Below are 24936 nucleotides of genomic sequence, written 5' to 3' on the forward strand. Positions count from 1 at the left end.
TGGCCCAACAGCTATGCCTATGCTTATGATGGTTATTGGCTTTGGATTTTCCTTCAACAAAACGTTTTATGTATGTTTTTGATTTGTTTATTTAAATTTTGAAATCTTCTTGTGGAGTGGGAGTGGGAGTGGGAGTGGGAGTGGAAGTGGATTAGTGGAAGTGGGAATGGGAGTGGGAGTGGAAATAAATTACGGATTGCTGCTCTTAAGCTCCATGAGAACCAAGTCTCTGAGACAAACCCAACAAATTCACGCTCAAATCCTTACTAACTCAATATTTTCAAATACCCATCTCGCCAATCTCACTGCCGAATCTTATTTTAAATGCAAATCACCTCACATTGCGTCTCGAGTACTCGATCAAATGCCCCACAGAGACTCATTTTCTTGGTCTCCCGCCATTTCTTTTTACTCTCAGAATAAACAATCCGAAAAGGTGCTTGAGATCTTCCAGTTAATGAATCGACAAGGCTATGATCCCAATAGATCTTCTCTCATCTCTACTTTGAACTCATGTGCAAAGTTAACCAAATTAAGGTTGGGCAAACAACTTCATTCTCAAATACTAAAGAAGATATCACCATCCACAGATGTTATTGTAGGTAACGTCTTGATCAATTTTTATTCAAAATGCGGACAATTGAGTGAAGCAGTAAGGGTATTTGATGATATTATTGACAAAGATTTGGTGTCATGGACTTCCATGCTTTCCGGTTATTCACATAATGGATTGACTAAGGAGGTGTGGGAGTTTTTTGCTTCTATGATTCATAAGCAAGGCCTAGGGTTCAGCTATCATGCATTCTCGGTTGCTGCAAAGGCTTGTAGTGAACTTGAAGATGTTAAGCCAGCTGGGGAACAACTCCATTGTTTGGTTTTAAAAGCGGGTTTCGAGTCTCACTTAGTTGTTGCTAGTGCCCTCTTGGATATGTACTCAAAGCATGGAATGCTTGCATGTTCCCGCAAGATCTTTGATTCCATGGTCGAACCCAATGTTGTCTCTTGGACATCAATAATTACCGGATACGCCCAAATTAACGGAGTAGAGGCACTTAAATTATTTCGGAGTCAGATATGCGTGGGGGTCACACCAGACCCATATTCATTATCGAGCATCCTTTCCGCCTGCGCAAACATTCCAGCACTTGAATTTGGGAAGCAAATTCATGCCCGTGTCATCAAATCAGGATTCGAAAACCAAATTTTCTCAGGCAATTCTCTCGTAGGTATGTACTCGAGATGTGGGTGTTTGTCCGATGCACATAAAACACTGGATTCGATGAGCAAATGGGACGTCATATCATGGACAGTGATGATTGCTGGTTATGCACAGCATGGTTGTGGAGCCACTGCATTAGAGATGTTCAAGCAGATGATGGAGCAAAATATCAAACCAAATGCAATCACATTTGTTGCAGTTTTGTCAGCATGTAGTCGATCGGGCATGGTTGAAGAGGGCATACATTATTTCCAATCAATGGAAACAACTTATGGGATTGAGGCAGGAGAGGAGCACTACACATGCATGGTTGACCTCCTTGCACGGAATGGAAGGGTGGAGGAGGCTGAGGAGTTGATAGAGAAGATGCCTTTCAAGCCTAGTGCAAGCGCTTGGGGTGCATTGCTGAATGGGTGTCGGGCCGTTGGGGAATTAGGATTAGGGTTAAAGTGTGCAGAGGAGCTGTTTAGATTAGAACCCAAGTCAGCTTCTAATCATGTTCTCTTGGCCAACATGTATGCTGCTAATGGGAGGTGGGAAGACATGAGGAAAACAAGAAGTATGATGAAGGAGAAGGGTTTGAAGAAGGAGAGTGGTTATAGTTGGATTGAGATTTGTAAGAATGTGAGTATTTTTGGTGTGGGTGATAACTTGCACCCCCAAAGTGATCAAATCTCTTCTATGCTGCATCAACTATCGTTGGTCATGGAAGAAATACCGTAAACTAATTGTTTAACCTTTTCTACACATACATGGAAAACTTTTTTAATACATGAAGAAACAGAGCTAAACACACAGGTTGTGAACCCCAATTATGATAAAAACCTTAGGACCCCTAAGAATGTGTCAACCTAAGGTGAAATACTGAGCTTCTATATTTGACTTCAGTATTGGATTTTGCTTGCGAGTTACTTGGAGAGATATATTGCGACCAAGGAAGACACAATAGCCACTAGTAGACCTTTGATCATCAGGGCAATCAGCGCCCAATGGGCATCAGGGAAGACACTTAATATGAGGGATGATGAAAGTCAAGAGACGAATACCATAATGAGTTGTATGCTTAAGGTAGCGAACAATATGTTTGATGGCCATCCAATGAACATTGAAAGGATACTGCATTGCCTAATCTCACCGTGGAAAGCTCGTGCCTCAATCTGAAATTTTAATTGATAAGTTGTTCTCACCTTCAATTTTCGTTTAATCTGTGAGATGCATGCTTGATCAAACATAACTTGGATTTACAAAATTCAAAATCAAGAGGATCTCATCAAAGGTACATTTAAGTTGTTCCTGTTTTAGTATAAATGTGATTCTTTATCTATTACACCAAACCATCTTTGATGACAATGACATTTCAGTATTTGAGAGGGACGAAGATGTTACATCTGATCTATATTTTGATGAGGACAAAGTCATCTTTGTTGCATGGCATATATGTATGAAACTTGAGCCAATGATGAGATTTCACAACCAATCACATATTACAATGCTGCATTCTTTGAGCAGAATGAGAAAATCAATTGGATTTGGGTGCAAAAATGTTTATAAATTTTTTTTTTTTTACCATCTTCTCTACACCCACAAATGCCATTATACATCGACCCAAAGGAAGCTATACTATAACAAAAAAGGTATTAAAATTTGATTAACCAATCTCAAAGGCTAAGCTAATTTCCAATACGTGTTACAGTAGTCTTGTATACGTAATCCTCTCTATATGGCCGAGTGAAGTTGCTTGGACACTGACCATTTATGCAATATTGTGCCAAAGACATCGTAAAACACAATCTCTGCTTTGATCTGATTTATTTGTACAGACATGAAGCCTTGTCCATTGTAGAAGAAGTTTACTCCATCTCGATTCAACCCTTTAACATCTTCTCTCCATGCCTTTGAACCTGCTCCGCTTGTTAGAAATTGTATTGGACTGCATTGCAAAATCCATTAGGACCGACAATTAGTGAAAGTGATTCACTTATTTAGGAAGAAACTTGATACATTGGACTAACTAAACATCAATTAAAAAGGATTAATTAGATTTTACCTTTCTGGGCTGCTCATATGTTCCAGAATATGATCGTGCCCGTTCATGTAAAGATCAACATTGTTGGTCTGCGAATTCATTTATTAAGTTTGATTAATATTTAAAGAGAACTTGATAGTTTCTTTCTTTTCTAAAGAGTTGATTTTAAGAATCTAATTACCTCCATGATTGGAAGAAGTTGGTTTACAAGCTCTTTGGTGTCGCCATGATATCCTGTGCTTCTAATTGCATGGTGACCAATTACAATCTTCCACTTGGCGGTCGATTCCCTTAATGCAGATTCCACATCCTATTTAGTTTAGTATTAATTTAAAAAAAAAATTAAATAAATAACCAAGATCAATCAAATCTGTTTCTCTACTTAATTTGGTTTTGTTGTGATGGAAGACAATAATACCTTTAGAACGTTCGCAATGTAATTCTTTCGGGGAATTACCCCTCTCCAATCATAAGTATGGTCCTTGTCGGTGGTATACATATCTACAAATGGAGTAGTGTCCACGAAGAAAAACTCCGCAATTTCTTAGACAATAGAGAAGAAAAAAAAAACATAAGATCCTCTATTTTCAGAATTATTCTAACAATAAAAAGCATCTCAACCATCTCATGGCAAAGAATTATATGGAAAACTATAACAAGAATCCCTTTTATATTGCACTAATTAACATGCATCTGAGCTTCAATATTTATGTAAAACCAAAAGTGAAGTTTGTTGGGTAAGTATTTTTCACCTGCGTTAACAACAAATGATCTCATGCAAAGCCATCTGCTATCTATCTTCCTGAGGATAGGGTTCAATTGTGCTTCAACATCACCCCTGTAGTCATGGTTCCCCAAAACTACAACAAAAAATTCATTGGAAAATTAATTAAATAAATAAAAATCTCGCATAAAAGTCTTTATGAAAATTCTTTAATTTTGGCCTTTGAACTTGGTGACTTACCACTGTACCATTGTTTTTGCAAGCTCTTAGCGGTGTAGATTTTGGTAAATGAGTCCTCAAAAGCTGGATCATCCACACCCGTCAATCCATTGTCGTAGAAATTATCTCCAGTAGAGATTACAAAATTTATGTCTAGTCTCTCTCCAATTATTCCCATCTACAACAAATAATTTTGAAAAAAGAACATTTACTAAGGTAACCAAAAAAATAAAAATTATTTATTCTTCACTAATTTAATTAAGCTAGGCCATTAGGGTGCTAATGGGGAGTACATCTTCTTTATGGCCCCGGTCTTTGGATTTCATATGAACCACATGTAGTAGCCCTTAAATATGGCTGTCAATCGGGTCTGCTTGCCTGCTAACCTTGTCCAGCCCGACCAACAAAGGTGTTAGGGCTTGCTTTAAATTTGAACAAAAAGTTTTGCTTTTTCAAATTTTATATGCTAAGTTGATGAACCAATGGTATGTCACCACTAGTATTAAAAAACAAGTAAAATCAAAAGCACTTAAACCTGCTCATAAATTTTCTCTCTACTAACTAGTCACGCTTCTTCCTTTTTTTTTTTTTTTTCTAAATACATGGTGATATACCATTGGTTCATCATCTTAGCACTTAAAATTCAAAACAACAAATCTTTATTATTTAAATTTTGGGTATTCTATACAATAAATCACAACCATTAACCCCATTCTGTTTATCCCTCTCCCAATAAAGAGGGGTTGGGATTTAATCTCATTTTGAAACCCTCCTTGATAAGCTACAAATCATTTGCAAATGCAAATAATTTTCTGAAATTAATTTTATGAGTATTTGATTGCACAAAGCAAATGATTTGCATTGCAAAATATTTGCATGAATCACACCTATATTCTTAAGAAATTTCAGCAAATGATTTGTAGCACAAAAAGTATTACAAATTGTTTGTAAAATTATTCAACTCCAACCTACGCATATCAAAATTATTAAAATATCTATTGTTAAAATATTAATTAAATTATAAAAATACCTTCACTTCATGTTATAGTAATATGCACGTAAATTCACATAAAAACCTCTATTCAAATATACATTTCATTGCATATTGAACTTACAAAAATACCCTTCATCAAACAAATTTTTAACTTACAAAGTACTTGCTATGATAACATGGATATTTATTCACAAAAAATAAATCTCATCAAAGATATATTTACGTGCATATGAAAATTACAAGAATCCCCCCTCATCAATGTTATTATAAAAATATCCTTCATCATATGGGTATTTTTTTGTAAATTCATATACAATTGTTTTGTAAAACTTACTAAGGATATTTTTATAACACCCTTAGTACAAATAAGTTCAAATTATTTTCACATTTTATTTTGACAAGAAATTGTTACAAAAGTTTTATAATACAAATATCAACAAACACAAAATATGATTTTACAAGAGATTTCCTGATAGCTACCAAGCAATGGTAAATTTTTCATTGCAAAACATTTGCACTATAAAATATTTGTAATGTATCAAGCAGGGCTAGATCTACCTTGAGGAAAAAAAATTATTTACCCCCCTCCTCCAAACATCATAATGAGAGGTTGAGATTTAATCCCACAGAATTTTTTCGAGGATAAATTTTAACTATATTATTTTTATTCTTCTTTTCATTTTCAAGATTGTCCTTCCAATTTTATTGTCTTTCCTTTTCCACTTCCCTTTTCAAAAATACCCTCACTTTATTATCTTTCCTCTACTACCTTTTTTCAATAAAAAATACTCATTCAACTTTATTGCATTTCTTCTTCTACCCTTTCGTTCCAAAGAGGATGTGGACAAGGAAAAAATGTCTTATATATAGTTAGATATTTGATTTTTAAATTGGAAAAAGAAAAAGGTAAATTAAAATTTTGACCCGTTATGATTTGAAGTAATTCCATGTTGAACCCCTAACATTTTGACAATTGCACTTATCTCCTCTAAAGTTATCACTCTTAGACCCCTTCCATCAATAATATATTTTAGAAATGTTTTTTTACAAACAACATTTTACCCATTTTAATCGTTGAGAAAGTAGGAATCATCAAAATTCAACTGGTCGAATTCGTTGCTTACCAAAATGGTATTTCATCATTTTTTTTTTTTTTAAAATAAGTGATTTGAAAACCTTACCAGCACGGTAATTACACCGTTTAATCCCCAATTAGACTGTGCCACGTAGAAATGGGATCACAATATAATACGTAGGAATAAATAGTATAGGAAAATAAATACCTGAAGAGCAACTTGAGACTGGTTGTAGGCTCCTCTTCTTCCCCAATCTCCAACGACCAAAAAACTAAGCGACCCATCTCGATTTGCAGGGGCAGGGACTGAGTGTTCGAATATTCTTTGAAGCTTAGCAAAAGTAGAGACGAAACACAGACTAATCAAGAGAAGATTCAGAGCCATAGCCATGGATTTGTTATAGAAGAAACCTACAGCCATGGCCCTGATCATCATATGAGTCTAAGAGATCAGGAGATACAACGTAACTTCTTTTTATTTTATCTTCCACAATAATAATAATAATAATAATATATGGACAAGACAACGTAGTACCCTCCTTTTATACCGAATTAAACGATAGAATAGAAATAGAAATAGAAATCTGTTGAAATGTTAAAAATTAGTCACACTAATTATAATCTCTTTTCTTTAATAAAGAATGATGAGAGAAGAAGATATGCATGGAGGAGAACAAACATCCGCTCTCTCTCTGTTCGCCACTTGATTATCCTTGAGATTCAGTTAAAATAATAATCTAAAGGCTTAAATTATCTTCTATTTTTATTTGTGAGACTTTTGCTGTGGATCAGGAGAATTAAATGCTACACAGACTTCAATATAGGATTCGGTCGTAAATTCGCAACTAATTGCTTGCTTCTTCCGTACACGAAAGAAATTAAAAGAATATTCGACAGGATGTTCGATTGACGAATATTGGATATCGACGGAGCATCAGAATATTCCTTGGATTTTATTTGACACAACCCATTTTTTTTTTTTTTGTTATACCTTCTAAATCAATGACAAGAAAACCGACAAACTTTTTATCCTCTATTAATTTGCCAAATAAATCAGGAGCTGGAGATTATATACAGGTTTTTGGCGAAAAACAGAACAATTATTTTAATGAAAAATTCAGCGATGAGTTCTCTAAAAGGCTACATCATTTTATTATTTTAATAAATTTTTATTATAAAATATAAATAAAAGAAAGACTAATAATATTAATCTAAAATGAGATATCTCAATTTCAATTTTAATAGGTAACTTTGATGATTATAAAATGAGATGCACTATCTACACCCAAGGACGGAGCTAAGATTTTCTTGTAACGGAGGTAAACTATGAGTTATATAGTTGAAGAACTTGAATGATATGAAAATTATTTGTGCTGAAACATACAATAGGAGGGAGAGGGAGGGGGAGGGGGAGGGGGCAAATGGGTAGAGAGGTGAGGGAGTGGAAATAAATGGGACATATAATTAATTGATAAGGTGGGGGGGGGACACATAATTAATTGAAAATATACGGGTGTCTCAAAATTTTGTGGGAGTAATTGCCCCCATCAACTCCTTACTAACTCCATCCTTGTCTACACCCACTTTTTTGCTCATCTTGCCCACTTACTCATTTAACCCACTGAAGTTGTGAATGTATACAACAATTATTTAATTACTAGTTTTACCGACCGAATTGTTTTAAAACTAAATTTTAACCTACTAAACATTTCTAACCAAGTCCAGTAATTGCATATAGAACACAATTTTTTTTACATGGGATCCCATGTAAAAATCCATTCGATATGTAATTATTGAACTAAAAACAATTTTATAGATAGGAACATACCGAAAATATGTGAGATCATACGGTAGGTACATAAAGAAAATAAGTGTTTAGTATGTACCTATCAAAATAGTGTTGATGAGTTCAGTCTTGACTTATCAAACATAGTGGGAATTATTTGGAAAAAAAATTTGAATGCAAACGATAAAGATAAAATCAAGCTTTTAGCATGGTTCATTTGCCAAAAAACTGATTAAAACCAATTCAAAGAAAGATGATGGAAATAAGTGGTAAAAACTCACCTTCATCCATAAAAAATGATTAATTTATACCAAAAAAATGATAAATATTGGATTTGAGTGAATAATATCCCCTACAAATAGATCAAAACATGATCTTTTGATGAATCTCTTAAGAAAATTTATTTGGTGATGTGGTTCGATTAAACTTTGGTCGAATATTTTGGTAGGGTTTAATATGCTTCGAATCAATAGGAGGGAAAACTTCTGGTCTATTCGATGAGTTTTAGGTGGGTGTATGCAATAAAACAAACAAAGAAATTTACTTATCTACATATTATTAACATTCACCATTTAAGTGGGTGAGACGAACGAAAAAAGTGGGTGCAAATAACGTGCCCTTAGGAAATCTATTAATTGAAGAAGCCCACATGAACTCTTATTTGTAAATCTTAATATTTATGGGGAAAAAAAAAAAAAAAAGCAACACCCAAAGGACACTCTGTATTGATAAAATAAAAAATTAATTTTGAATGAAAAATCAAAATTTTAATTTGTAATTCCTCACTTGATAGTTTGATATCAAGAAGATTCTTCAAGCAAAATAAAGCTTTTGAGAAAAAAACTTCAAACAATTATTATTCAGATTTTTTGTTTGTAGCTTAAATTATGAATGAACGACGAATATGAATAGACATTTATACATAGAGGAAGTAAAAAATTAGATACTCCACATTTTATTTATATTATTTTAGTTAAAGTGGATTTATTTCTAGGTATCCATCAATATTAGACTACTAAATGTCATTATAATTATATAAGAGGTGTTGTTAACTTGTACCAAAGGCCATACATTAATAAGCATTAACTACACCTTCAAATTTTATTTTGCGACCTATAATTCCCTCAATATGTTTTTCTTACCAAAAATAGTCTCAAATAATTATTTCCAATGTGTTGAAATTTGGGGTGCAACTTCGTTCGGTTTAAGGTCAAATTGGAATCGAACCAACATAGGTCAATTCCACTAAATAAAAACAAGAACCGAACCAAATTCCATTGGAACCGAATCAACTCAAACCGAACTAAAGTCGGTTTGGTTCGGTTCAATTCTATGGGTTGTCAATATTCTATAAATTGTAACATTTTTTAATGAAAAAACAAACATATAATAAAAATAAAATTTCATACAATAAATCATTAATCCACTAATCTATTCATATAAAATCATTAGTTTATCCATGAAAGGTCATTAATCAATGTCCTAACAACTAAAATAATTAATAATAATAATAATAATAATAATAATAATAATAATATTATTATTATTATTATTATTATTATTATTATTATTATTATATATATATGGGTAGCATTCTTTTAACAAAATCCTAAACATTCTAGAAAAAGTTTTGGCATATATGGCTAAAATGTTTCGGAATGAATTGATTTTTTGTAAAGATGATCTCTATAGTCAGTAGATCATCCTCACAAAAAAAGCTGCCCATTTTGAAAATTTTAGCCCATATAAGACAAAATGCTTTGTCTAGAATGTTGTCTAGGATTTTTTCAAAAAAACGCCACCTTATATATATAATATTTCGGTTATATACAAGCTTAATCCAAAACCAGATCAAATTGATCGGGCTCTACATTTTCATAACCCAGAACTGAATCGCAACTTGTTCTAAACAGAACCAAACCACCCCAAAGCTATCGGTTTGAATTGGACCAAACTGCACCCCTAGTTAAAATGAATGTTAACGAAACCCTTAATCAGCTGTGGAGCCAAGGGGGGCAAGAGAGGCTGTCCCCCCCCCCCCCCCCCCTCCTCAATATTTTGGGTAATTTATAAACACTTTCTGCTTTTGTGATTATATGTTTATAACCTTAATCTTTCAACTAATGGCATGTTGCCCCCTCCTCACGGTCAAATTTTTGCCTCCACCTTTCCTTCAATTTTTTTGCACCCGTCTTTAAAATTTTTGGTTTATTTAAATACTCCAATAAGTTTGGGGAATATTAGAGATACCCTTATTTTTCATATTTATGGCATGCCCCCTTTGACCTTCCTAATCGCAACCCCTTCATTTTTCAAATGATTTAGACACCTCTCTACATTTTGATGATATTTCAAGGATTCTTTTTTTTTTTTATAACAATTATGTGTTCCTTTGACTAGGCTGCCCATTCAAATTTTTGGGTGATTCAGACACCCATCTCCATTTTAGTGAATACTTGGGATACCCCTAAATTAACGGTATAGCCCATTGATCTTGTTCTTCTTTTTTAAACTAACGAAAAATAACATAAATACCCTCATTTTCAACATCTAACAAAAATTCCTTAATTTTCCACCTTAAGAGCAATCATCTTCAATCCATTGTTTTAAATCTCATTTTACATTAAAATATCTCATATCATCTACTTCAAATATATATATATATATATAGGGTCTCGTTCAGCAACAAACATTTTGGCAAAACATTTTTCAAAACATGGGTTAGAGGTCTTGGAATGGGCTGATTTTTGGTGACGATGATCTCTACGGTGAGGAGATCATCCTCACCAAAAATCAGCCCATTACAAAACTTCTAACCCCAGTTTACAAGTTGAAAAAGCGTGGACCGTCCATGTTTTGTAAACCATTTTTGATAGGGTTAGAAGTTTTGGAATGGGCTGATTTTTAGTGATGATGATCTCCTCACCGTAGAGATCATTCTCACCAAATATCAGCCCATTCCAAAACCTCTAACCCATGTTTTGAACAATGTTTTGCCAAAATGTTTGTTGCTGAACATTTCCCATATATATATATATATATATGGGTCCCGTTCAATGGCCAACAGTTTGGCAAAACATTTTGGCAAACACTTTTTCAAAACATGGGTTAGAGGTCTTGGAATGGGCTGATTTTTGGTGAGGATGATCTCTACGGTGAGGAGATCATCCTCACCAAAAATCAGCTCATTCCAAAACTTCTAGCCCCAGTTTACAAGTTGAAAAATCGTGAACCGTCCATTTTTTGTAAATACTTTTTGATGGGGTTAGAAGTTTTGGAATGGGCTGATTTTTGGTGATGATGATCTCCTCACCGTAGATATCATCCTCACCAAAAATCAGCCCATTCCAAGACCTCTAACCCATGTTTTGAAAAATGTGTTTGCCAAACTATTGGCCATTGAACGCTACCCTATATATATATATATATTATATATATATGGGGAAATGTTCAGCAACAAACATTTTGGCAAAACATTTTTCAAAACATGGGTTAGAGGTTTTGGAATGGGCTGATTTTTGGCGAGGATGATCTCTACAGTGAGGAGATCATCCTCACCAAAAATCAGCCCATTCCAAAACTTCTAGCCCCAGTTTACAAGTTGAAAAATCGTGAACCGTCCATTTTTTGTAAATCACTTTTGATGGGGTTAGAAGTTTTAGAATGGGCTGATTTTTGGTGATGATGATCTCCTCACAGTAGAGATCATCCTCACCAAAAATCAACCCATTCCAAAACCTCTAACCCATGTTTTGAAAAATGTTTTGCCAAAATGTTTGTCAAAATGTTTGTTGCTGAACGGGACCCATATATATATATACTACCCAAGGGGTTGAAGATGACTGGTTTTGGAAAGAGAAATCAAGAGATTTTGGTTTTGATAGAGTATTGCATATACCCGGGGGATTTGGTTGAGATACGGTGCTCTAAGAGGCCAATTGCCTCAACCCTACTAGTCGAGCCTCTGGGTCTAGATACACCCTTCACAAATAAAATAGATTTTAGTTTCAACATGAAGACGAAGGTAATGAAGGAATTTTGTATTAATCTATGAGAGAAGACCGAGGTCAAGAGAGCATGTAGACGTTTTAAAGAATATCTGAAATACCATATCTTGAAGTTCTTCAGCCTTATTAGTTAACTATAGTTTTCCCCCCACCTTAGAAGGATATCATAGCTTCGCCCCTACCCTTAAATATATTATAAATAAAATCAATCCACTAATAGTTGAACACATAACTCGATTCATGTAATATCTTAAACATTTATTACGTATCTCGAGATAATTAATTTTTATATATTATGTGTATCTTGACGAACTTTAATTAATATTAGAATTGATTTTGTAGAAGGATTTAGGGGAATAAGTTTATAATATTTGAAATATATAGTTCAGATTATAAATATATGAGAATCAAAATTCAACCGAAAAATTAATAAATGCCTCAATAAGCAAGCAAACAACACATTAAAATATGAGCTTTTTATATAAGTAATTTCAAAAAATCTGAGGATACTATTAGATTCATATCGAAAAATTATCCAAAATGGACTGTAAGTTTGCGTAAATCGAAATCTTGAGCATTAAGTTATTAACAAAAGAAAATAATTATATAAATAATCATTTCATCCCTGGTATCATATAAATACCAAAATTGATAGAGAAACTAAGATTTCTTCTTCTTTTTTCTCCAACGTAATTTATCCAAATCCTAAACTTTCAAGCGACGATCCGACCACCATAGAACGAGAATCAAGAATCCACAAAGAGAGAAAAAACTCCACCTCGTCGAGATCTTCAATTTAAATAGAATAACTTTTGTTGACAAAAATTATAAATTTGAGATTTCGAGTAAAGACCATTTTTGGGAGTCGTTCTTGACGAAAACGTATCGAAAGAGATGCAAAACAAGTAGGAAATCTTCCCTTCTACATTTTAATTACTATTTTTTAAAAAAGAAAACATAGATTTATTAAAGGTGTTTAGTTAGGATTTCTTATTTAGAGTTGATTCACTTTAAATCATGAATGTTTAGATGTTTGATTCCATAGATTTATTTTTATTCATCGTAAATAAGTTTTTTTTTTACATTACTTTACAAGTTTTAGATAAGAAAATAGGATGAAATAAGTTTTGACGCAATTTTGGGGAAAAATTCGATAAGAAATCTCAAAGAACACAAGTCTCACCCCTCTGATCTCTATAATGGTCAGGTCTATATGATAGTGATCTTCTTATCGTTATTTTTGTGAATAGCGATCTCTTGATTGCTATTTTTTATGCTAGACATGTTTTCAACACAGTGTCAAACATATTCCAACATAGTGCTGGACACATTTCAACAATTTATTTTTATTAAAAATATTTATTTAAATGTCATATTTAATTTAAGTTTTTCATTTACTTTAAGGTTGAAAGCACCCTCGATCTGCGGGGTGCGCGGATCCGCTTTTGATTTTTGAGGTTTGGGAGTCGCCACCTAGTTATTACGGTCTAGGAACCGAACGTTGACTCTAAAAGGTAAATAACACTAATCTACTAAAGAAAATACAGGTCTGGGGATCACGTTACGACGTTGGAAGGTATTAGGCACCAAACTCGCCCGGTAAACGCCGATCTCTACTAATTCTCAAAAACGATTACATTGCACAATAGATCAAAAAAATAACAAATAATAATAATAATAAATAAAAATAAAAAATTACCTCGCGGATTACAACGATTCCTTTAGCACTCGCGGAGAGTATCCTCGTATATATTTCCTTGTTATTCGACAATCACCAGATCTGATTTCTGATCTCCAAGTTGAGGTATTTTCTTCTTAGATCTGTGAGTTTTAAGATTTTTTATGGATTTCAAGGTGTTTTGAAAGGGTTTTTGGGTGTTTTTTGAGCTAAAGTTGATGTGTGGATGTTAGGTAACGAGTTAGGGCTTCAAAATTAGGGTTTTGGGAAGGTTTGGGAGACTTCTTGACCTACTTTTTCTAAGGTTTTTTCTTGAATACGAAAATAGGTTCTAGAAACCCTTATTTATAGATTTTTTTAAGAGCTTTTTAAATAGAGTTAGAGTTAGATTATGTTTCTTTTAGGTAGTTTTAGAGTTTTAGACTTTAATTATATTTCTTTTAGATAGTTTTAGACTTTAATTAGAATTCTTTTAGGGTTTTGACTTAAGTCTCACTTGATTGACTAGAATTTAGGGTTTTGACTTAAGTCTTACTTGATTGACTTGATTTTAGGGTTTTCACTTAAGTCTTACTTGATTGACTTGATTTTAGGATTTTGACTTAAGTCTTACTTGATTGACTTTAATTTTAATTAGGATTTCACTTTACATTAATTAATATTTTAATTATTAATTTTAAAATTTTTAATTATTAAAATTGTAAAATTATCGTTTTACCCTCAAAGAGGATTTTTTGCATTTTTAGTCATTTTTCAATGTTCCAAGATGTTTTGGAATCGATTTTTCATAAGGAATTCAATGGAAATATTGGTCTGTACCATTTTTGAAAATTTTTGTGTGAAATGGTCGTGAACTTTATAAGGCGCATTTTCGTAATTTTGTCAAATTTTGTAAAAATTGGTGAAAGGGTTTTCCTAAGCGTATTGTAGGCTCTAGGAATGTTTTGAGGTTAGGGGTATTTTGATAATTTAATCATTTTTTAATGATTTTTATCGTAAAACTTCTTTTTGTCTACAAGATGATGATTTCTATATTATTGGAGTTATAGTTTCTAAGCGTAACGTGGTTTCTATAATTTTGTTAGTTTGAGATACATCATCTAAATTTCTAAAACATATCTAGTAATAAAATAGAGCATTGGAATAACCATCCATCATTGGAAATTGTTGCAATCGGGTTGACGAGTTGATTAATCAGGCGAATGCAAAAATAGGATGTTTGCAAAGGTATGTAATGAAAATAAGGGACTACTCTTCATTTTGAAACAATAGAAATAATTTTAAAATCAAAATCTCAAATAATAAAAATATAATTTTTGGGTTCAAGAATACAATGCGGACTTCAGTGTTTTTATCAAAAATTTTATCCTCATTTTCTCTGACCTTCCCGTCAAATTAAGTTTAAAAAATTATATAATATCAAGTTTCGTAATTGAGATTTTCATTTCTAAAAAAACTTGTTTTACATTTGAAAAACTTTGAAAAAAATCACATTTTTGATACTAAGTCAAATTTTCACAACTTTAATTATTTATTATTTTATGACATTTTGAGTCTTTTTTACTCAATTAAAACCATCATATGGATTTGGTTGATAACTTATAATCACAAATATTTCTAAAAGAATGTACTTTGATAGATAACTAAGAAGATAAATGATTGATTGACTAATTGATGGATAGATAGTGAGAACCTACGTTCTTCATTATTTTGATGGATTAGTAACTTCAACCTTACGTTGTGTCCACGCCACGACAAAAGTGATAGATGGATAGATGGAAATAATATATCACATTCCTACGACCACATGAGATATGATCGATTGATGGATGGATTAACATATAGATGTAGTCATAAGTCACTACCAAAACCTTATTAAAGAGAAATTATATATATGTACACAAATAAAATTATTTTGTTTACCAAAAAAGAATTGAAGAAAATTTAGAAGGAATGATGCGTTGTTAGATTTTTGGAAGCGGAGCGTCAATCTAGAATAATACTTGTAGTTTTTTCTCTTCAATAGTATGGAATACCTTAGGAAGTAATACAATTTGTCAAATTCGAGAGTTCTCTTCTTCTTTATTGATAAACTTTTGCATGTAAAAACGATTTTTTGTATAGTGTAGAGACAGTCGATGTTCACATGTATTGCCTCTTGATAGGATTAAACGTAAGGAGTCTCTCCTAGATTAGTTAGTGATCATTAAGAGTCTATAGTCATCAAACGAAAGACCAACGTAATTGATTCAAGTATTTGGACCTTGATCAATGGCCAATCTAAGCGAAATAAATGGTCACTCAAGTATGGTAGCAATGATCGATCACAAAATCATATATAACAATGAAATTTCACATCGAGAGAAATTTAATATATCAATTGGCCATGACAAGGTTGTCATATTGTCGTGTTCATCAAATCTTATCGACTACATTCTCATGTTCATATTATGTATTTTTCTTTATTGTATGATGATAGATAGAGATTTATTTTTCATGATAGCAATGATAGATTGATGTATATTACAATTAGTTACTATTTTTATTTAGTCATTATTCAAATGTTATATTAGAGTAAAACCTACGTTATTTAAATGTTTAACATAATTATACGTTGCATGTTGTAATTAGATGTTAGAATGATAAATTATGTCTGAGTAAATCCACATTACTTACCCTACCATTTACCATTACAGATTACAAGGCTATTTAGGAGTCAATTTATGAGGATTGTACGAAGAGATTCTTTAGAAGGCTTATAATGATGAGTTGCAGCCTCCATGTACTTGATGATTGTTATAGAATTTAACAATTGATTATGTTTTATATTTTAAGGGACTTGTATCTATTTGGAGAGATTATGTCTATTGAGGTTTGAATGTGGATTAAGATTATGATCGATGTTAGTTTTCATAAACTTGATTATTGTATATTAATTATACTTTTCCATTACGTTATAACCGTTAAACAAGAATTGTTATGTATTATTATATGTTAAAATGGGTTAAGATTATTAATCATGCCTTGAAATCTAGTAGAGGAATCCTTAGGATTCTTGTTGGATTTTGGGGAGTGAAATTCATATGAAATTTACTGAATACTCATATCTAAACAAAAAAATTGGAATCCCTGGTGATAGATCCAAAAGGAAATTTTGAATTTATGACTGAGTTATCCGATAACTAGGTAATGGGTATCCATTGACACTTTGAAGGTCAACTTTACTTGAAAATTTTATTTTAACCATTTTAATTCTCATTTTATATTTATATAAGAAAAAATAACTGTAAAGTACATTTTGTTACAATTTTGTAGGGGATAAACGTCCCTTCCAACTATAATGGATAGGGTGTACACTATTCACTTTATTACCTTTTCTCCTCACCCCCTTCAACTTTATTCTTTTTCCTCTTCCCCTCCCTTTAATCAATAATAGTCCTTCAATTTTACTATATTTCCTCTTTTACCCACTTTTCAATAATAACCCTCTAAATTTACTATATTTACTCTTTAACCCACTTTATTGTCTTTCCTTATCTCCCACTTTCTTTATAATACCTCCCCAACTTTATTATTTTTTCTCTTTTACCGCTTAACTTCAAAGATGTTTAATAATACCCTCCAACTTTATTATTTTTTTGTTCCCCCCCCAACCTTAAAGAGGATGCCCATGCATGAGCGAACTCTGATATATATATATATATATATATATATATATATAATATATATATATATATAATATATATATATATATATATATATATATATATATATTGTGTATCTCAACACTTTATAAATGAAGCTTTTTACTTGTTTCTTGTCTTCTGGCAATTTCCCTTCCTTTAAGTATTTGGTAATCTCGTCCATCCATGAATGCATCATGTCCACCAACATGTATTCTATCTTTCAATCGTCAATGCTTGGCCTTTGTTGATATTCTACTGGCACTTCCCTTACCTTCAATTTTTCAAACATAGAAGCTACGTATGCTAATGAATTGGCATATCAATTTTCATCTCTTGGTATTCTCTTAATTTGTACGTTGCTGAAACTTTTGAATTCGACTCTTAATAGGTCGAGGTATCAAGCCATCCGTTCATCCTTCGTTTGGTAACTCCCATTGCATTGGCTAGCTACCAGCTGCGAGTCGGTAAACAACGTTAACTTCCTTATGTTGAGCTCCTTCACCGTTCTTAGCCCATTCACAACGAACTCATATTTGACTTCATTGTTTGTAGCCTTGAACCCCAGTTTTACCATTTTTTCCAATCTGTCATTGCTCGGAGTTACGAGGATTATGTCAATTCTTGCACCACTGTAATTAGAGGGCCCGTCTACAAACAATCTCCACCCTACTTCTGTCCTAGATGTGTCTTCTTCATCGTTGACTACCTATAGGTCGTCTTCATCTTCTTCCCAAATCGGATCATTAGTAGGTAAGTTTGTCAAAAAGTCAGCCAAAACTTGTCCATTTATTTTCGTCAGAACTTCGAACAATAGATTGTATTCCCGAAGCATAACTAGCCACTTCCCCATTCTTCTCAATTTTTCCACTCTCTGCAACATTTCCCTGAGTGGGTAATCTGTGAATACCCAGGCAATGTGCCTGGAAATAGGGCCTCAACTTTTGTGTTGAATATACTAATGATAGTCCAACTTTTTTCATCCGAGTATACCTCACCTCTGACTCCCCCAAAGTTTTTCTTAGGAAGTAGATTGGAAATTTTTGCTCAAATCAATTCTGAAAAGCATCAAGCTTATCAAGAGTGGCATGACAGCTAGGTAGATTCTCAATTCTTCCCCATCTTTTGGTGTATTGAGAACTGGTGGTTCCCCCAAGATCTTTTTCAAATTCTGGAAAGATTGCTCACATTCCTCTATCTATTCAAACTTATTTCCTTTCTTTAGTAATCTGAATAGCAGTTTGCATCTGTCCGAGACTCGAGAGATAAATCAATTTAATGTAATAATTCATGTCAAAGTTTGCACTTGTTTGACTGTCTTCAGGCTCAACATATTCTCAAAGTCTTGTGAACGTCCTTTCGAGGTCACCTAGATAATTTTTTGTGCTTTTGCTTTTGATGAGAATATCATCAATATAAACCTCAATCATTTCTCGGATCATATCTTCAAACATTTTTGTGACTAATCTCTAATACGTGGCTCATGTATTATTCAACCCAAAGGGCATAACTCGGTAACAGAATAACCACTACTTTATCACAAAATAAGTTTTCTCCTGATCTTCAACGGCCAGTGGTATCTGATTATATCCCGAGTATCTATCCATGAAGGACAGTTTCTCGAGCCCCATTGTTGTGTCTACTAGCATGTCGATCATTAGCAATGGGAAGCTATCCTTCGACAAGGATTTATTGACATTTGTAAAATCAATGTATACTCTGACTCTTCCATCTTTCTTTGGAACCGCAACTATGTTTGTGATCTACTCTAGATATTCCACATCCCTGATGAATATGACATTCAATAACTTATTGATCTCATTGTTTACCCCCTTTCTGAGATGGGGGGATAATCTTCTTTGTTTTTGTTTATATGGTTTGGATGTCGGATCCACATTTAATCTATGACAAGCGATATTCAAATCTATCCCATACATGTCCTTTAATGACTATAAAAATATGTCTTTATTATCTCTTAAGAACTGAATTAATTCTTCCCATTCCTCCTCTGTCAACAACGTCCCAATGCTAATGGTCTGCCTCTGCTCTCCTCCGAGATTGACCTCTTCTACTTCCTTTATTGCTGCCACCCATAGAGAAGATAATGTTTCATATATTTGTTATTGGTCGATTTCAAATGCAGGGTGTTCTTTTCTTTTCCTTTCGCCATCTTCCCTCGTCTTTCTTTCTATTTTTATTGTCATGGTAAAGCACTTCTTGTCATCTCCTGATCTCCCTGAATTTCCATTGGACCTCGCTTACTTGGAAACCTTAGTACTTGGTGATAGGTTGACGGTACCACCTTCATCGAGTGTATCCACCTCCTTTCGAGAATTGCATTATAAGTCGAGTCATAATCTATTGCGATGAATTTTGTCATCACCGCCTATGGGCTTGTTGAGACATGCAGGGTAATTTCTCCCATTGGAGAGGTCGGCATTCCGTTGAATTTGAAAATAGTGGTCTATAGTGATTCAAGGCCTGATGATACTCCAATTTTCTTTGTCGCCTTGAGGAACAGGATGTTCATTGCATTTCCCGCATCAATTAAAATCTTTCTCAAATCTATATTTCTGATCGGGAGCATTACAACTAAAGTGTCGTAATGAGGTGTGGCCACTATTCGAAGATCTTCCTACGTAAACAATATGGCATTGTCTCCCTATATCAACTCTGGAATCTTTGCAACATTCACTCCTATTGAGACCTGTTATACTCTTATCTCATGTCTTATTTTTATTTACTTTCATCCGAATACCGTTCCCTGTTTTTTTTTCACACTATGCTTTCCGTAGATTGTGTGCACCACCTTGTGTCCCTCTTCTCCTTGTTGTTGATCTTCTCGGGGCATAGGGGGAGGTGCATGTTCATTTTGCTATCTTCGCTGCTCCCTTCCTTTTGTGGTAGTTGCCACGTATCTCTTAAGCTTCCCATCCTTAATCATATCTTGGATTATGTTTCTGAGCCTATAACAATCATTCATTGGGTGATCATCGACCTTCTGGTATTCGAAATAAGGCTTCACTAGCTTTCCTCGGTGGTGGGATAAAATCTAAATCATCCTGAATGTACCTTAGTATCTCTGACATTTTTGTGTTCGATATGGTGTAATTTCGTCTTATCTTGCACGTTGATTTTCCTCTTTCATCTTGGCTCATCTTCCTTCCGACCTTTGGTTCCACTGATTTTTCAACTTCTTTAACTAGCTCTACTAAATTCATCATTTTTACCCCCGAGGTATGTCCCCTACTCTTCATCGTCTCTTTCACCATAATGTATTTTTCCACATTCAGGTACAAGTTTTCCAATTGTGTGGGGTCGACTTTGATCAACAATTCATGTAATCGAGTAATTGGTGTAACTGTCATCATATAAATTGCATAAACGATTGCTTCGTCTGGGTTATCCACTATCAGTAGCTTTGTTTTGAATCGGAAAGTGAAAGCTCGGATTAACTAACATGTTTCTTGTTGTAAGTGAAACAAGGCATTCACCCCGACCTTTTTTTATTATTAATAAACTGCGTCACAAAGGTTTCTTCAACCTCAAAAAAATTGTTGATTGACCTTGGAAGTAAACCTTGGAATCAAGTGACAACTCCCTACTTGAGCATTGATGGAAAAAGTTTGCAAAGTAGCACATAATCTCCTTGATAAAGAATCATCTAGTTTCGATAATGCATAATGTGATCCAAGGGGTCTTTTGTCCTATCAAATTCCTCGAACTTCAGAGGATGGAAGTTTCTCAGTGTTTCGGATGCCAAAATTGTGTTCCTCAAAGCTCCCTAATAACGTCCCGTACTATTCAATATGTATCCCTTCCCTTATTGTTTTCGTCAACCCTCCTTTGAAGCAACTCCTCGACTTCTTCCCCTGTGATTGGATTCCAAGCTTTCAAACTCCCCTCAAATACATGCATTCTGATCTAGTTTGCAGTTCGCCCGGGTTCCATGCATTCAGATCTATTGTTTCGAAGTTCACTTTGTTGGTTTTCCCTATTCTCTGGCTCATCCTTTCAACAACATCTGTCTCAACTGCTCATTCTCCCTTTTGATAGCTTGAATCTCATCTCTTTGTTGTTGAAGCCCTTATTGCATCTTCATTCTCATCTCAGTCAACATGAGCTGGACAGTCTGCATTGGGTCTTGTGGACCTAAGGGTGGGTTTACTAGCTGAAGGTCTACTCGTAGAAGGTTTGCTGATAGAAGATTGGCTGGCTCCCCAGTCCCTTCTCGCCTTGGCCTTCTCATACTGGTTGTTTTTCTTTGTAATGTATCCCACAGATAGTGCCAAACTGTAGATGCAATTTCTTGTACTATCTCGAGATCTATAACTCTTGCCTTAATTTTGAATGTCCTGAGCTTTAGCGTGTGCTGCCAACCTCTTCGACAATCTAATCAAAAATAATTATAAAAATGTGCAAAGTTTCCCTTATATCTAAAAAAAAAACATACATTTTATGTTGTTATTTCCCTATTATTTATAGAAGTTTTTTCATGATCTTTATGGATTTTATACGATATCATCTTCCCTAAAATTCATTATATTAGTTGGAATGTATTTCCTTCTTTTTTAGGTGTAAATTCATAGAACTATATTTAGTAACGACTTCCTTAAATCTAGGAAAATCCTTAGTTTTTCGCCCTATTGATCCCGTATATTTTAGGGTTCAATCATATGTTCTACTTCTCTAATTCTGTATTTCGACCCAAGACTTGTCTCTTTATATCTCTCGAACTCGGCAAATTATATTTCTCAGACTCGGATACTTACGACATCTTTCCATGTTCTTGGGACTCAATTTGTATTCATGCCACATGTTGTGATCTTGAGTTATTACTAAAATGATTATCCACAATGTCCATGTGCTTGACACTTCATATTTGTCAACTACCAAAATGCAATTGTTGGGAACCCTCATGTGGAGCGAAAAAAAATAGCTTATGTTCGCCCTAGAATCTTTCTGGGATGGAAAGAGTATTGTTGATGAGTTTTAAAAAGTCGCAAAAGATCTAAGGATTTCAACTAGAAACAAATGGCCGGTGCATGAACCAAGTTCATTCCCCACAATACCTTCTCATACTACGATCAGGTCTTAGATACCACTGCCATGCTTGGGGTAGTTTTGCCAAGATATAATCGAGTTGCTCTACCTTGTTCATGAGTTTCTTGGGTTGATTGAAACCTAGAGTTGTTATAAATCCCACTCTCTTTTGAATTCATCTAATTGAAATTAGATCAATTATGAGAATATATGATTTAAATAGATTATTGTGGAGGATTTTTGTTTTCATATGATTACAGGTACTAACACGTGGCAGATATGAGACGATTTTATCGATCTACCGTATATACAAGGTAAAGAGTTCCAATCGATCAATAAAAATCAACATAAGGGAGATCGGATGATAGGGAAACGAATATCAAATTGAGATTTTGAGGGAATAACCCAAATAAGTCATATCCTTGAGAATCAAGAATTCAACCATATTCATGGGGGTTAAGAAAAATCCCTAAAAAGGTAGGTATGGTTTAAACAGAAAGAACAGAAATAAAGGAGCAAATCAGGGAGGAAGCCCCTATAAATATATGCGCACAAGACACTAAAAGGTATGCAATTTTCACTGAAAAAAGCTATATATTATTTTCTTGTACTAAGGTTCTCACTTGGGCGTCAGAGGGGTGTTATTGCAGGCACACCAAGGAATACATGAAGGAGGGAATCTGAACTCAAAGGGAATCATGAGGTAGAGCAAGTTTTTGCATCTACAATTATCATTGACTTCATGTCCGTTATGAAATCAATTTTTGAAGTTTTTGAATCTTAAACTTGCTTATTTCTGGTTAAGTTTCATGCATCTAAGCTAAATTTCACTGTCTTTTGAGTTCATTTAATTAGAATTAGAGAAATCAGAATATATGATTTACGTTCAAGATTTTCTACATTCTAAATTGAATCTGCATTCACTTTGGGTCCATTATGAAATCAATTTTGAAGTCTTATTCCAAATTGAGTTTCATGTATTAGGATCAGGGTATCTGATCTTTGTTATTGACTTGGAAGAAACTTGACCATCGTTACCTTTGTGAAACCTAGATACAAAGCCTAATAAGGGTTCCTGATCATATATATATATACCCATCATGTGCTACAAATATGGGGGACAAACTTCCCATCGACCCCTTTGTGTGGGCCCCACCTTTTTGCCTTCTCTTTCCACCTTTTCAACTTTATCGTGTTTCCTCCTACCAGGCCTCCCTCCCTTTTTCAATAATACCCATCTAATTACTATTTTTCATTTTTTTACTCTTTTAATGGGTTATAGCCTTATTTTAGTTTGAGAAACATTTTCCTTAACTAACTTAGTAAAGATTTGAGCCTTACTAAGGGTCGTTTTGCTCAAATGAATTACTCCTTCAACAATCCAATACCATAGCCTTCTAAGTTGCTTCGTCAAATCATAAATAAAAATTATCTTGATCCAAAGTTTTGAAAATGGACGGCCACCAAACTTCCATATAACACCCAAACTTAAAAGGTAAGGGGTTTTGTTAATCTTGATTTACTAAAATAAACTTTCTAAATTAGGCTTAAAAAAATAAGGGAACTTCTTTTTTATTGTTTCAAACACATAGGAATTCTTCCTTTTTGTGTGGAATCTTCATAAAGAAGGAAAGCAAAGAGGTATAGAAAATATACCCAAATAAGGGATATATGTTTCCATTCCAAATGGTTGGTACGTACCATACCATAGTCACACACTCTTTCTCTCTCCATATTTTTTTTCCGTCAAATATCCCTTTCTAATCTTGCCTCCTAAAAGAGTGATATAAAAGAAGTAAATCATGTTTGTATATATATCTCATCGATTAAATATAATATAAAAATAAAAATAAAAATAAAAATAAAATAAAAATGATGATAATCATATAATCTAATGATATTGTATGCATGAATGTTGGTATGATTTTGGTGATTCCATGCTAAGGATGAATGGTCCACATGATTTCCGAGTTAGATAAAAAAGATACAATTTTTATGATGACAAATGGTGGTGTAAAGCAAGTAAGGCATAGGCCCTTGGGTGCAAGACCCTTAAGCCCTTCAGAAAGGCCCTGGAATGGGGTTGTTTGTGATCTCACCAGACCGGGGATAAAATGGTTGAATTGAGTATGGTGGTTGCCAAACCAAGGATAAAATGGTTGATAAGAAAATGATTTAGCGATTTGCGATTTTCTTATTTATGATGTGTTGAAATAATTATTTTGTATTATTTTATTACCATAATATCATGTGTAATTTGATTTATTCCTTTCTATTATTTTTTTACTATGTGGAGGGGTGTCATATCACTCCTATTGGGCTTTGCCGCTTACCGACATTTTATGTCAAAAATTTCAGATTTTGATAAAGATGCTTTAGAGGCGTTGAGATCGTCTTCGACTATTTACTTTGTTTTATTTCTAGTTGATTTGTTTTCATGATTATGGGTGTATGGGATTTTGGGGAGACTTCTTGATGTTAT

At 33.7% G+C, this 24936-nt stretch overlaps 1 protein-coding gene across 1 annotated transcript; it reads right to left on the reverse strand.

Annotated features, from left to right (window-relative positions):
* Positions 1–2842: 2842 nt before the first annotated feature.
* LOC147393931 (purple acid phosphatase 17-like) lies at positions 2843–6828 on the reverse strand. Its single transcript, XM_086454059.1, has 7 exons — positions 6466–6828; positions 4210–4366; positions 3998–4105; positions 3664–3788; positions 3427–3555; positions 3267–3334; positions 2843–3149 (listed from the first exon to the last, which is right to left on the reverse strand). The coding sequence occupies exons 1-7, from the start codon at positions 6691–6693 to the stop codon at positions 2936–2938; spliced, it is 1029 nt and encodes a 342-aa protein (XP_086310185.1). The 5' UTR covers positions 6694–6828; the 3' UTR covers positions 2843–2935.
* Between the last annotated feature and the right edge of the window lie 18108 nt (positions 6829–24936).

The sequence above is a fragment of the Akebia trifoliata genome, chromosome 9, assembly GCF_017979445.1.
Source record: "Akebia trifoliata isolate Shusen 1 chromosome 9, ASM1797944v1, whole genome shotgun sequence".
Taxonomy (NCBI): domain Eukaryota; kingdom Viridiplantae; phylum Streptophyta; class Magnoliopsida; order Ranunculales; family Lardizabalaceae; genus Akebia; species Akebia trifoliata.

Coding starts and splice junctions, on each gene's coding strand:
- LOC147393931 (XM_086454059.1), bottom strand. CDS start 6,693: ATGATGATCAGGGCCATGGCTGTAGGTTTCTTCTATAACAAATCCATG. Junction 3,556..3,663: donor ACATTGCGAACGTTCTAAAG/GTATTATTGTCT, acceptor TAAACTAAATAG/GATGTGGAATCTGCATTAAG. Junction 3,150..3,266: donor CATATGAGCAGCCCAGAAAG/GTAAAATCTAAT, acceptor TTTGCAATGCAG/TCCAATACAATTTCTAACAA.